This window comes from Molossus molossus, unplaced genomic scaffold, assembly GCF_014108415.1.
Source record: "Molossus molossus isolate mMolMol1 unplaced genomic scaffold, mMolMol1.p scaffold_m16_p_10, whole genome shotgun sequence".
Lineage (NCBI taxonomy): Eukaryota > Metazoa > Chordata > Mammalia > Chiroptera > Molossidae > Molossus > Molossus molossus.
Window position 1 is genome coordinate 15265716 of NW_023425345.1, and position 13336 is coordinate 15279051.

Genomic DNA, 13336 nt, shown 5'->3' on the forward strand with positions numbered 1-13336 from the left:
TCCTCTCTTCCACTGCTCTTGCTTTATTTCAAGCCCTCTTGCCTGGACTGGTCCTCCTTACCTCCAGAGCCTCCCTGTTCAAATCCATCTAATGCAAGCCAGATAAAGTTATATCTCTATAACATAAACCTCATCATTTCCTTCTCAAAAAAAATAAAGCCACCAAGAACTCTTTATCACCCAGGGGATGAGAATTAAAACTCTTAGTTCAGGCCTACTAAGCCTGGTACCAATTTACCTTATATCTGGCCAAGGAGCTACAGACGTTATGCTACAACCACACTGGATTCTTTCTCCCATCTCTAATAATTCTACTCTTGCTCACGACTCATATTTTGACAAGCAGATTTCTTGACTTCAAATGCCCCTTCTCCTTCATGCCATCTAAAACTCCTTTTTGTTTTAGACCCAACTCAAATATGACTCTCTCAGAAGCCTTCCTGTCTTTCTCAAATACAGTCAGCAATGACTCCCCCACTGTTCAAACAGCACTTTGTATACACTTTTCAAAAATTATAGTCTTTAATCACTCTCCTTGAAGGTAATAGCTAAGTACTCAGTATAGAGTAGGTATCAACAAACATTTACTATTAAATGAATAAATGGATGAATTACAACTTTGCAAAGTCTCAGTTTCCCAATTTATCACTTGGAAGAGTTACCATAAATGATTTTAAATTCCTATCTGGCTCTAACATGTTACGTCTATAGTAGACACATTAAACCAGAGGTGAGATCATTCTCCTTTTGCAATGAACAGACCTGTTTCTCTAAATGTCACAGAATATTGCACAGTGGAGCAGAGAAGTAACTATATGTAAGGTACCTGGCAGCTTTTTTGTGAATTCTACGAGAATCTGTACATGACTGGTAGCCATTTCAGTTAAAATGAGAAAATTTTCTTCTGCACTGAATTCTTCTTTTAACTGAATTTTAAGAAAAAAGCAAGTGATTAATAAGTAGATAGAAGGATAAAACAATATAAAATCATTAGGCTAAAGAACCAGACTTAGATAACATTTAAAGACCCAGCTCATATTTTTCAGATCCTGGGAGAGCAATTACTGTTACCAAGATAGATATGAGACTTCTTAGTAGTTATTTCATGCAGCTAAAAGTTTAAATGTATAACTTAAATTCTCAGCTCTAATCATTTCAAAGTAACATATTTCTATATTCATTCCACCTCCAGCATAGTAAAAGCCCCATAAAATATTAACTTTAAACCCATGCATTTTCAGATAGTGTACGTACAATTTTATTTGTGATTTCCTGAGGCATCCTCTGTTTGCTATATGAATCCATAATATAATGTAGAAGATTCTGTTGATCCAGGGTGAGTTCAGTTTTCTCCTACACTGGCAAAAAAATAAAAGGTGTTAGGGAGAGTGGCTATGAAGCATATATATATATATGCAGTCATCTGGAGTAAACTAGTATCAGAAATTGTTGGGAAAAGCCCTAAATGTGGCAGGAACTATACACTCTGATATAATGTGTCATCATTTTCTCTGCGTCCTTGGGAAAGCCATGTCATATTTCACTAAATTTGCCCCAAGCTACTCATTCTCCTTTCAGTAAAATAGGGAAAACAAAATATTTCTTTCATGTATTTCTTAGGAATACAGTCAAACCTCGGTTCTCGAACGACTCTCATCTCAAACAATTCGGTTCCATACCAAGTTGTTCATGGAAAACAGTCTCAGTTGTTGAACAAGCTTTGTTTTTCGACCTGACAATTCTTTCAAGCTGATACATCAGCATAAGGAAAAGCATCTCTCAGACCACCTACAAAGGAGAGAATGCACCAGTACGAGTCCGTGTACTGCTGACATCTCAGGAAATTGTGCTGTGACTATTTTTGTTGTTTTTTGTTTTTGTTTTTTGCTTTTGTTGCTGGCAAAATGGACAATTGGCACAATTTTAAAACATAAAGAGGCCATCAAGAGTTCTAATGTTGCTAAGAGTGTGAAAGAAACAATGATCACAGGCAATTCAAGAGGTAGAAAAAGTGTTTCTGTTTTGGAAAAACGACAGTGACAGCCAGCAGTGACGGCAAGCAGAGAAGCCACACGCTGACCCTCAAAGACACCCCAGCTGGAGTGCTGCAAGTGATTCGTCTGAGGGGAGTAGAGGTGGTTCCATACATCTAAGAAAAGATGTGTTTGTTTAGAGATTAAACAGTACATTAGACGTGCACTGTAATTAAGAAAGTTTAAAACGGAATCATTTGGGGATCTGGAACGAATTAATTCAATTTACATTATTTCCAGTGGGAAAAAAATGATGCCGTTTTCGAACAAATGGATTTTCAAACAGCCTTCTGGAACAAATTAAGTTCGAGAACCGAGATTTCACTGTAACTAATAATCTAGATACAAAGCCAATTGAGCCCAGTCAGAGAGAAGTTCAGGGAAAGTTCAAGGTTTAGTCATAACTAAGGAAAATTTCCCACATATAACATGGAGACTCCATTGGAGGATATTTATGTAGACCAGGGGCTGACTCACTGGGGCCCATGGACTAAATCCACCTGGTTTTGTAAAGCTTCTGGAAGACAACCAACTCACTGGTTGGTGTATGACTGGTGCTACTCAACGTTGAGTAGTTGAAATGGAGACCATGTGACCAAAGCCTAAAATATTTACCCTTTACAGAAAAAAATAGCTGACCCCAGAAACAGAAAGTCACCAGTCTGGACAATTCCTGCCCTAAACATCTCTTGCTCCCTTGCCTTTGGAAGAAAGTGAAGAATTTTGTTAATTCTTTGCTTCCTTATACCAAAGTGTTACTACTGACGGAGCACTATGGCAAAATAATACTTTCATGTAAAATAATTTTTCCGAACTAAACCTAAAATAAGACATCTGAGAAACTTAATGTGGATGAAGTTTTCCTTGTCAGCAGTGTAATAAACATTGGGAAGGGTGGGACTTGAATAAAAACAGATTCTTGGTTCTTCAGCTGAGGGCAAATTAAAATTCCTTGAACTGCCCTGGGCATTATCGGTTTGTTTAGCTAATCATATGAGATGCTGTTCCTCTATTTGTCCCTGCTGCTCAAAGGATTCCTGGGAGCATTCTCCGTAGGTACACAGATGGGCATCACCTGTTTTACCCATCGATAGAGACTAACTCGCAAGCCTCTACTGAGTCCACACCCTTCCCAGTCTGAACCCCCTTCTCACTGGCAGGGAAAAAATCATCATCAAAACTAAATTTGAAAAATCCATTAAAAAAAAAGAAAAATCCATTTTATACACCAAGCCATTTTCACTGGCAACCTCTGAATAGTAGGAACGGAACGGAGCCAGGGAGGAGAACTTTCACTTTTTCGCTTGATACACGGCTGGCATTTGAATTTTACGCAGAAGAGTGCATTCCTCTCTTGCTTAGAAAGAAGCCCATTTAATGTCCAACTGAAATGAAATTCCGCTCCTAGCTTTGGCTTGCATGGGAAGGTCTCCCAAGCAGATCACTACATGCCTAGGAGCTCAGTGGCGGCGGCTTTGGCAGACACCGTTGCGTGTTATTACCCTGCATGACTTCGTTGTCGAGGTCACTTGTCGCAAGTCCCGTCCTTCACTGTCTTCATTAATGGTCTGGTCTGCATGCTGCTTCACGTTTTTCCTCAGCCGTTTAGACTTACACTGAATTTCAGTTAACAAGCCTGAAAAAATAAACACAGAGACTTAACCAAGCACAGAAAAGACTGTAGGCTGGGTGGTCACGGGGCAGCTGAGATGCAGTCGGCGCATGAGAGTGCCCATGCAATTGGCATAGAGCCAATTCTAGCCCTTCTGACGGTTTAGGCTTGGCCTTGAACAAAAAATGTGTCCTCCGTGGGTCTCAGTTTCTTCATTTGTAAAATGAGAATAATATCTACCTTGCAGTGTTCTGTGTACATGAGATGTTATGTCATTTTTTCAAAAATGAGCCTTTTATAAAGATGTAATGCCAAAGCATTGTACAAATGTAAGGTATTTGATCAGTAAAATGAAGACTGACACTCCCTATTCCTGTCCCAGGGAACTTTGAAAGTTATTGTTTCAAGACATAGTACTGATATTATTTTTCATGCGTGTTTACATAACTGCACCATAAAACATGTATTCAATTTCACATTAAACACATAAGTAGCCCTGGCTGATTTGGCTCAGTGGTTAGAGTGTCAGTCTGTGGACCAAAGGGCTGTGGGTTTGATCTTGGTCAAGGGCACATACCTGGGTTGCAGGTTCAATCCCCAGCCCTGGTCGGGGTCATGCGGGAGGCAACCAATTGATGTATCTTTCTCACACTGATGTTTCTCTTTCTCTCTCCCTCTCTCCCTGCCTTCCACTCTAAGAATCAATGGAAAAATGTCCTCAGGTGAGGATTAACAAAAACAACAAAAATATTTTAAAAGCAAACAAAACACATAAACATGTTGAATAAAACAAATGTCAAGATCCTTTAGGAAAAATGTCAAATCCTGTCCATTTTCAGGACTGTATAAATTATTGAGAACATACTTAAAGTTGAAAATAACTCAAGGGACTTAGAAATTTTCTTTTGAATAATCATATAATATCATCATTAATTTATACATAAAACGGAGCTATAAAAAAATAATGTAGAATGATCTTCCATATTCCCATTTAACTTCCTCATCCTTTCAATGTTAATGAAACTAAATTCCAGGAATTTCTTTGTCGGGGGAATTCAGTTTCTAGGATCATATGAAAGTTCTGCATCTCTTACTGGACAAATCCATTTTCATGATGTTATAGAAGCTTATAGGTGGTGTCATGAAAAATGTCCTCCGTGCTTCGGCTGGGACAAGTTCATGTTTAAGTGATGAGCCACTTGAACCGCCCCGTATCGCAGTAATTGTTTCCATGGCAAGACTGGATTCCAGTAGCAGCCCCTATTACAGTCTCTGGTTTCATATATGCTAAGAGGAGATTGTGATCGGCCACTATAAAACTTTCATCCTCCCGGAGCTGGATTATTTACACTGACCTATTTTCTGCCTCCTGCACGCATCATTTCTCTGGGTCCATCCCAGCTGCCTGTACAGTTTGGGGACAATAGAACTGGAATCACCTTCCACGGGCTCTCATTTTATATGGCATTCCTTCCCTGACTGTTATCGTCCCCTTGGTGACATTTGTTTGTCTCTTTGTGTTTTGAGGGGGAACAGGACATATCTCAGAATCTGAGTGGTCTGTGGAATTTGCAGAATGAAAAATTAATATGTTATAGACTTGCATGCATTCCAAATGTTGATGAAGATTATGGTTTCTCACAAAGCCAACAGTTAATACAGTGTCTTTTTTTTTTTTTAATCAGATTGAAGGACCAAATGATATTAAAACTCAGGGTAGTTAATTTCCTGTGTAAACCTATACAAATTGGTTCAGAGCTGCAACAATAAAAAAAAAAAAAAAAAGAAGGATTCTTAATAAAACGACTGGGTCTAAAACTCTATTTAGACAATCAGAGGCAGTTGTGCCTTATTGTTAATGTTTCCCTCCACTGTGAATTTTTGTGCTAATTAAACAATAATTAAAAAGGTATTAAATCCAATTTGGGGGAAACATTTAGATTGCCTTTCTTTGTCCTTTATTAAAATAATGTCACTTCACTCCACGTCTAACTCGCTGCAACAATGAACAACAAAACATGGCTGTTTCTTCCCGGTGGATAGAATGCTGTTTAGCTGACAGTGTGAACAACCTTATGGTTCATTATCCTTTTCAAGAACTCAAGACGGCTTAGTAAGTCCTTTCTTTAAAACGTGACACACCATTCTAATGAGATGAGTTACCTGACATCTGACTTCTTAAGAGATATTTAGTGGAATTTAATTGCTTGATGTGAATACCTCTATACATACATTCAGCCAACATTCCCATCTCTTTGCATTTCCTTAGTCGACACTCTTGACACTTTCTTCGCATGTACATGTCCATCACACAGTTGCCTCCGTTTTTACACTTATACACGGCATTTTTGGTAATGCTTCTCCTGAAGAAACCTGGGGAAGGAACACGGAAAGGAGTCAAGAGTCTCCTCACACCTTCTACTCAGAAAAACACGTTCCGATTGAGGTGCCCGAGCGCTTTCTCACCGACCCCTGGGGAGCAGCAGCCAGGCGTCCTTGTGGGTACTGTGGACAAGGGCTTTCAACTGCACTGCATCGTCCAGAAAGCTGCTATTTCTCGTTTCTCTCTCAAAAATAAAGGCATGTTTCAGTGATAACCTTTCTTAGGACAAATCTTAGTTAGTTTTCAAGATAAATTATGTTCATTACATCTTCACGGCAGGTCAATTATGTGCCAGGGTACTTATTCCAGGTGCTATTGGTACAAAGGGAGTAAGTCATCCCTACGCTCTTAGAGTCTACAGGCTCGCTGAGCGCAAAGCCAGGCAAAGACCCGAACACGTAAAACTAAGCGTTTCTGCTCTGAGTTGGGGCAGAGGAGGCAGGGGGAATGGTCAGTTCTGGAGGAAGAGGTCAGACTCGGAAGTGAGCGTTGACCTAAGCCTTGGAGAATGAGTTGCTGTTTACCAGGCAGATGGGGAGAGGTCACATTCAAGATTTCAATTCAGAGCCAATCAGAGAAAGCCAAACACCACATGGTCTCACTTCTTTGTGGAATATAATGAATAAGTGGGCTGATGAATGAAATCGACCCAGAGACATAGAAAGGAGTATGGTTCAGACTGACAAACCTCAGAGTAGGGGGACGGGGTGGGGAGAGGTGGTGGATGAGATGAACCAAAGAACTTATATGCATGCATGCATAACCATTGGACACAGACAACAATGCTGGGGGGTTAGGGGGTGAGATGGGGAGGAGGGTGTCTAGGGGAGGAAAGGAGAAGCATCTGTAACAAAAATAAATTAATAAAAATTAAAATAAATAAATATTTTTAAAACAGCTTTCAATTCAGTACTTAATATGCCCAGCTGGGTATAATAATAAAAACGCCAACCTTGACTTAAAAGCAAACATCTGCCCTGCAAAGGTGTAGCCGCAACTGCCACAGTTCAGCTGTCCAGAGCTGGGGAGGGGAGATGACCAGCTTCCCTTCTGCTTCTCCTTCTCCACACGTCCCACTTCTACTCTTTGTCCCCCTTCCGGCTAAGCACAGTTCCTGATACTCCCAGAGTCAAGGTGGAGTGGCAAGTAAGGAGAGGATGGCAGGGGGCAAGGGGAAAAGTGACAGGAAAGTACCTACAGCACTGGCCTGCGTTGTCAGAAGCAGGCTTCTAAAGCTAGCACGTCTCTGCAATTGACTTTCTTCCTTGGGTGGGGCTCTTTGGAGAACGCCTCCCATCCCTGGGATACGTCCCTCTGCAACTCCCTGATGAGGGCAGGAACACCTCTGTTCTAGCCCACGGCCCTGTCTCCTTCAGCATCCAGGGATCTGGACATTCACCGCCCCCTTCTGCACTCCGATGCCCGCCCGACTTTCTGTGGTCCAGCAGATTCTCCGGGGCAGAGAGACCTCTCCCACTTATCCATAAGCAGTCAGTCACCCTTCCTTTGCCCCTTCAACTTCTCAGGTGAAGTCAGAGGCCAGTTTGCAGTCCCCTAGCTTCAGGGGATCCGTGTCAAGCTCCTAGGTGATCCTGTTGAAAGCACTTTCACTGGGCTCGGGCAGAAGGCCCTCCTTGGTATACAGATTTTATCTGGGAAAGTGGGGGCACCTTTTTCTAATTCTCACAAAAGTGCTATGGATTCCGGTGGTGGACCCCAGCGGGCAACACTCACACCCCGTGTTCACGCCTTCCCAGTGGGGGGGTGGGGTTCACAGCACACTAGTCCCACGCGCCAGATCTTCGAGCGGCCCTGCTCTGCCATGGACGGCTCTGCACTGCCCAGCTCCTGCCCACTTCACACCCGCCACGTAGGTGAGCACTTTCAGTAGTTTTACTGTCCACTGTCAGGGGGGCTCACTTTGGGATGTAGCATCTATTGTCTTCACGTCTCTGCCAAAATCGAGACAATAAGAGTCCTTCCCCTTTCAACAGCCTGTTGGAGTAATCTTTAACATGTATTACGTACTCATTTGCTGTTGTTCTAACTACTTTACCTGCATGTAGTTATTTAGTACTCATATCTACTTTATGATGAAGATAATAATAGGGTTCCCATATTATAGATGAAGGAAAAAAGCCACGGAGAGGTTAAGTAACTTGGCCATGATCAGATGGTTAACAAATGGACTAGGAAGATTCAAACCCAGGTGGGCAAAGCCCACAGTCCTAAGCACTATGTCTATTACCATAGCCTCTGTTGGGTGACAAGAGAGTAGAATAATTTAATAATAAGTATCTACGGTCTGAAATCTGCATTCTCCGACCGGGGAGATACCAAGATGAGTAAGGCATTCTTGTCCTCAATGCTCCCAACTCAGTGGGAAGACAAAGAAGTAAATCCCAGCATAATACAAGAGAGGATGGCAAGATGGCTAGTGGAACAATAAATTATTGGAATGTAGATGAAAAGGGATCACTTCAGGGCCAAACTATATGTTGGTGAAGGCTGTGTCCAAGTTAAGGTGAGGCAGGTGGCAATTGCATCACAGACATGGAGATTTACATATTTGTTAAGACATTCTTTCCAGCAGAAGGCAATACAGATTATTCTAGTAAACTAAGTCCAATAGGACAATTTCCCAATAGGTGGACGTCGAGTGCCTTGAGGAAAAGGCATTATATGGGCTGGAAATAACTCTGACTAATTCTGAGTAGGGGGAATCAGGACAGAAGCAATGAGGGAAGTAGAATTTGAGCTGGATCTTGGAGAATAAGTAGGATTTTGAAACATAGACTGTGAAGAAGGAAGGGCATTCTGGGAAATGAGCAAAGGCAGGGGGTTACAGAAATGCCAAGGAAGTCTGAATAATCTATCTTGATGGGAGGTTAGCGTGAGCAGTGAAATCAGTGGGAAAGGGTCAAGGCAACGTGGTGGGCAGAATGGGGTTAAGTGCTCTTGAATGCCACCCTAAGGAGTTGAGTCTTTATTGTGGAGAAAGAGAAGCCATTAAAGGGTTTTGGGTTCTGGCAGGGGAGGGTATGACCTAACCTGCAATTTGGAAAGAATCCTTGGTACAAGGGGAAGAAAGGGAGAACAGGGAGACTGGAGACAGGAGACTCAACAGCCAAGAGATGATCAAGGCCTGGACTTGATGGGGGGGTCGTGAGAAAAGGGAGGAGGAAAATGAGGAATAATCAGGGCTCAGTAACTAACTATGTAACCAGAGGCTGAAGGAAAAGATCTTACCATTTTCCTAAATGTCAAATTCAACCACAGAAAGCCTAAAAAAGGCTGTGCTTCAGATCAAAGTTGATATTGGGAGTGCAAATACCAAAGTATGCATTTTAAAAGAGACTATAGGCAAAAAATAATTTTTTTCTGGTACCAAATCATTGAGCTCAGTGACCACTTTAGCCTACCTGAGTCAATCTTTCTACTAATCATCAGCCCCTGCCAAAAACAATTTCCTTTGACACTGTCAGGTAGCTCAAGAGTTAACAGAAATAAAACTCCTAGATGAGTCAAGACGAGTCAAAGGAACAATGTGTAGGAAAAATCTGCAGGTTTTTTTTTACTCTGATATTAACTGAGAAAGAAATCATTATCATCTCAATAGCTGAATTAATCAGCTTTCACTCTGAGGTGGCAACATTATATTATCACTATATTATTTAAATATGGGTACATATACTGTATTTATAGTTATGTAAATCTATCCATACACATACCTCTGCCTCAATCTTGTGCATATTCAACAATGCTCATATCAGAGAAGTCATTTGAAAATGAATGAAAAGGAAATTCACTGAGGAACTGAGGCGCCCTGGTAACGAAAGATGAATAGACAGGGCTGGCATTGCACCAGGGGATTCCTGGCTGGCAGGAAAACAGTACTAGGATGGTAAAATGGGTCCCTGAAATAAGCAGAATATTCTGCACTCTGCTTTTCTGCTTCTGTATACATGTGGAACCCACACACCACGCCCTACTCTCAACTCATACACATCCGTAAACCCACATGCACAAGTCAGAGTCCGTAACTGACAGTAGGCTACCCATTTCTTTGAAACTATGGTTGTTTAAAATGTAAGGGTCTCCATATTTTGAAAATAGCAACAAACACAAAGCCAAGCAACTAGTGATCTTTACATCGAATATGGCCCAAATAGAATTAGCCTTTAGATCTGTCTCAGCCCACCAGAGGATAAAAAGTTCTCCCCCACCCATTTACATAGGTCTTATCTTATTTTTTGTGGGATTTTTTCTTCTGGTTTTTTTTTTTTTTTCTTCATTGATTTTTTTTTTTTTTAATCCTCATCCGAGGACATTTTTCCATTTTTTGTACAGACAGAGTGGGAGGGAGAGAGAGGAAGAGAGAGAGAGGGAAACATCGATGTGAAAGGGACACATCGAGTGGCTGCCACCCACACAACCAACCAGGGCCGGGGACAAACTGCAACCGAGGTACATGAGCTTATCGGAAACCGAACCAGGGTCTCTCCGGACCGCAGGTGGACGCTCTAACCGCTGAGCCAAACCGGCCAGGGCTCTTCATTGATTTTTAAGAGAGAGGAAGAGAGATAGAAACATCAATGAGAGAGAGCGATTCGCCGCCTCCTGCATGCCCCCAACTGGGGATTTGGCTCACAACCTGGGCATGTGCCCTGACAGGGAATTGAGCCAGCAACTTCTTGGTGCATGGGTCGACACTCAACCACTGAGCCACACCAGCCGGGCCATAGGATTTATTTTGTATCAGGCACTGTTCTAAACACATTGCAGATGCTGATTCATTTAATATTCATAACAATCCTATGATGTAGAGTTTATTATTATTACCCTCTTACAGATAAGGAGTTTGAGTTACACATAGATGAAATAATTTGCTCAAGACCCTACAGATAGTAACTGGTAGAGCTCAGATCTGAACCCCAATAGGCTAGGTTTCAAACTGTGCTCTTAACCATTATATTAAGCTGTCTTTCTAGTAAGGAGCTTACATTCTTAAAAATTGTCTTTAGTCATGAATCTCCCCCAATCCCACACAGCATATTAAGTGCCCCACAGTTTCTTCCCTATCTCCAAAACTTCTTCAGAGACATCCTGCTCTTCCTCCCGCACCCAGCTGCTTTTCCCACCTGTATCTCACTGTTAGGAAGCTACAAACTACAGATAGGGCTGCCGATATGAAAAAGTAAGCTTTGGTCTCCAACACATACTTTCGGAATCTTTAGGACCTCAGCTCTTCTCCTTGAACTTCTTTCTGAATTTTTTAGAACTTGATAATAGACTCCTGATCATCAGGTAACAGCTTTTTCAGACTATTGTTTCTAAAAGAAAAAACCCTCACATTTTTGAGATGCAAATGATGAAAATTGTTGTTGACTGTTTTGCTCCTGCTGATATCATTGTAATTAGCTAGTTATTAATACTAGGAAAGAAGAAAAAGGGAGGCCATACATTATAAACATGGTCATTCGGATTGCTTTACCAGGAAGCTGCAACTCAGCACTACCCAAGGAACCACTAGTCTGGTCCCTGCAAATCACTGGGGGAAGAGGTCCAACAAAGGGGAGATGGACGCATGTGCAGTAAGGAAGGTACCTGTCAGTCTAATCTGGGAACAAAGATCATTGGCTAGAGGGGTGGGGCCACTGCAAGCCTGTAAAAATTTAGGAATACATAACCCCCCAGACAAAGGAACTCACTCACTCTCTTGTGGCTCTCTTGTTCCTCTAATTTTGTTCCTGCTTTCTTGCATTCACCTATGTTCCCTCCCTAGCCATGTGGCCCTAGAGGCCTCATGGCCCACAACCATATGGAATCTACATGCAATGGACAGATGTACTGCAACAGAGAACACAAACTAAGCCAGCCTGATGCTGGATGGGGCTGTGCTCCAACATGGAATAGACACTGGGCAATGGCTTTAATCCTAGCTCTGCTGAAAGCAAAGTGGGACTTTGTTCTTGGTGGGACGAAGGGAAATGGGACATTGAACACTCAAGGGTCTAATCCCATGCAAATAGATATCACTCATTTTCCTGTGGAAATCTCAGAAAACTCCTTTTCTAATGACATCACAAGAACCTCACTTCCACTGGCAACAGACGGGGACACGGAATGATCCCCAGCAATAACACTGCTAGTCATTGACTTTAACTTTTTTTATTTTTTTATGTCTTAGAGAGCCACAAAAAGCTCTACCAGACTTTTCCAACATTTACTTTTGCCAACTAAATTTCTATTCATTTTTTATTAAATAGTTTTAAAAGAATTAACTTTGAATTATTTTTGGAAGTTGCCTGACATCATTCATAAGTAGACAAATCTATAAACAACTTAGTAGTCAAAGGGCATTCATCAAACTTCTACAGTTCCTTCTGTCAAATGTACCATGGGGGGAAAACAAAAAAAATATATATATACCATGAAATGAGAGAAAGTTCATTAAAACAGCATAGTTTAGCTCTGGCCGGTTTGGCTCAGCGGTTAGAGCGTCAGCCTGCGTTCCGGAGAGACCTGGGTTCGGTTCCCGCTAAGGGCACGTACCTTGATTACAGTTTGTCCCCGGCCCTGGTTGGTCGTGCGGGTGGCAGCCACTTGATGTGTCCCTTTCACGTCGATGTTTCTCTCTCTGTCTCTCTCTTCCTCTCTCTCCCTCCCACTCTATCTGAACAAAAAATGGAAGAATGTCCTCAGGTGAGGATAAAAAAATAAATAAATAAAAATAAAAAACAGCATAGTTTAGAAAAGAGTTAGAATATAGCTTCATCAATATATAAAAAATGTTGCTGAATCTCTAAAAGATAGAAAACGGTAAATTTATGAAGAAACATGGCCCACCTTATGCGGGAGTAGGAGCAATGGGGGGAAGGTCTCAATTCAGATACAAGGAGATTCAGACAGCCCCAAGCATTCACGGGGAGAACTTGCTAAGCCAGGAGCTGGTTAATTATGCAGGGCAAATTCATGCCCACCCCTATCTATTTTGTATAGCCCACAACCTAGGAATGTTTTTACATTTTTAATGATTGAAAACATTTTTTAAGAATATTTTGTGATATTTAAAAATTATATGACATTCAAATTTCAGTATCCATAAATAATGTATATTAGATCACAGACAAATTCATTCATTTACCTGATGTCTGCTTTTGCACTATAATGTAGAGTCAAATAGCTGAGACAGAGACCTTAATACCCACAAAGCCTAAAATTCGGGCCCTTTACAGAAAGTCAGCCAACTCCTGTGCTAAAGCATGGATAGCAGTAGTGTTTGCATGCAGACTCAAGTAATGAATA

At 41.5% G+C, this 13336-nt stretch overlaps 1 protein-coding gene across 5 annotated transcripts in view; it reads right to left on the reverse strand.

Annotated features, from left to right (window-relative positions):
* NR1H4 (nuclear receptor subfamily 1 group H member 4) overlaps nucleotides 1-13336 on the reverse strand; it is a 56571-nt gene that overhangs the window by 15599 nt on the left and 27636 nt on the right. For 2 of the 5 annotated variants that reach the window (XM_036252025.1, XM_036252028.1), the window contains exons 3-6: nucleotides 5878-6018; nucleotides 3536-3669; nucleotides 1255-1353; nucleotides 827-926 (exon numbers count right to left, since the gene is read on the reverse strand). In XM_036252025.1, the coding sequence (XP_036107918.1) occupies nucleotides 827-926; nucleotides 1255-1353; nucleotides 3536-3669; nucleotides 5878-6018 (474 nt within the window). Of the gene's footprint in view, nucleotides 1-826; nucleotides 927-1254; nucleotides 1354-3535; nucleotides 3670-5865; nucleotides 6019-13336 lie in introns of all 5 variants that reach the window. The other 3 variants (XM_036252024.1, XM_036252026.1, XM_036252029.1) reach the window with 2 other exon arrangements.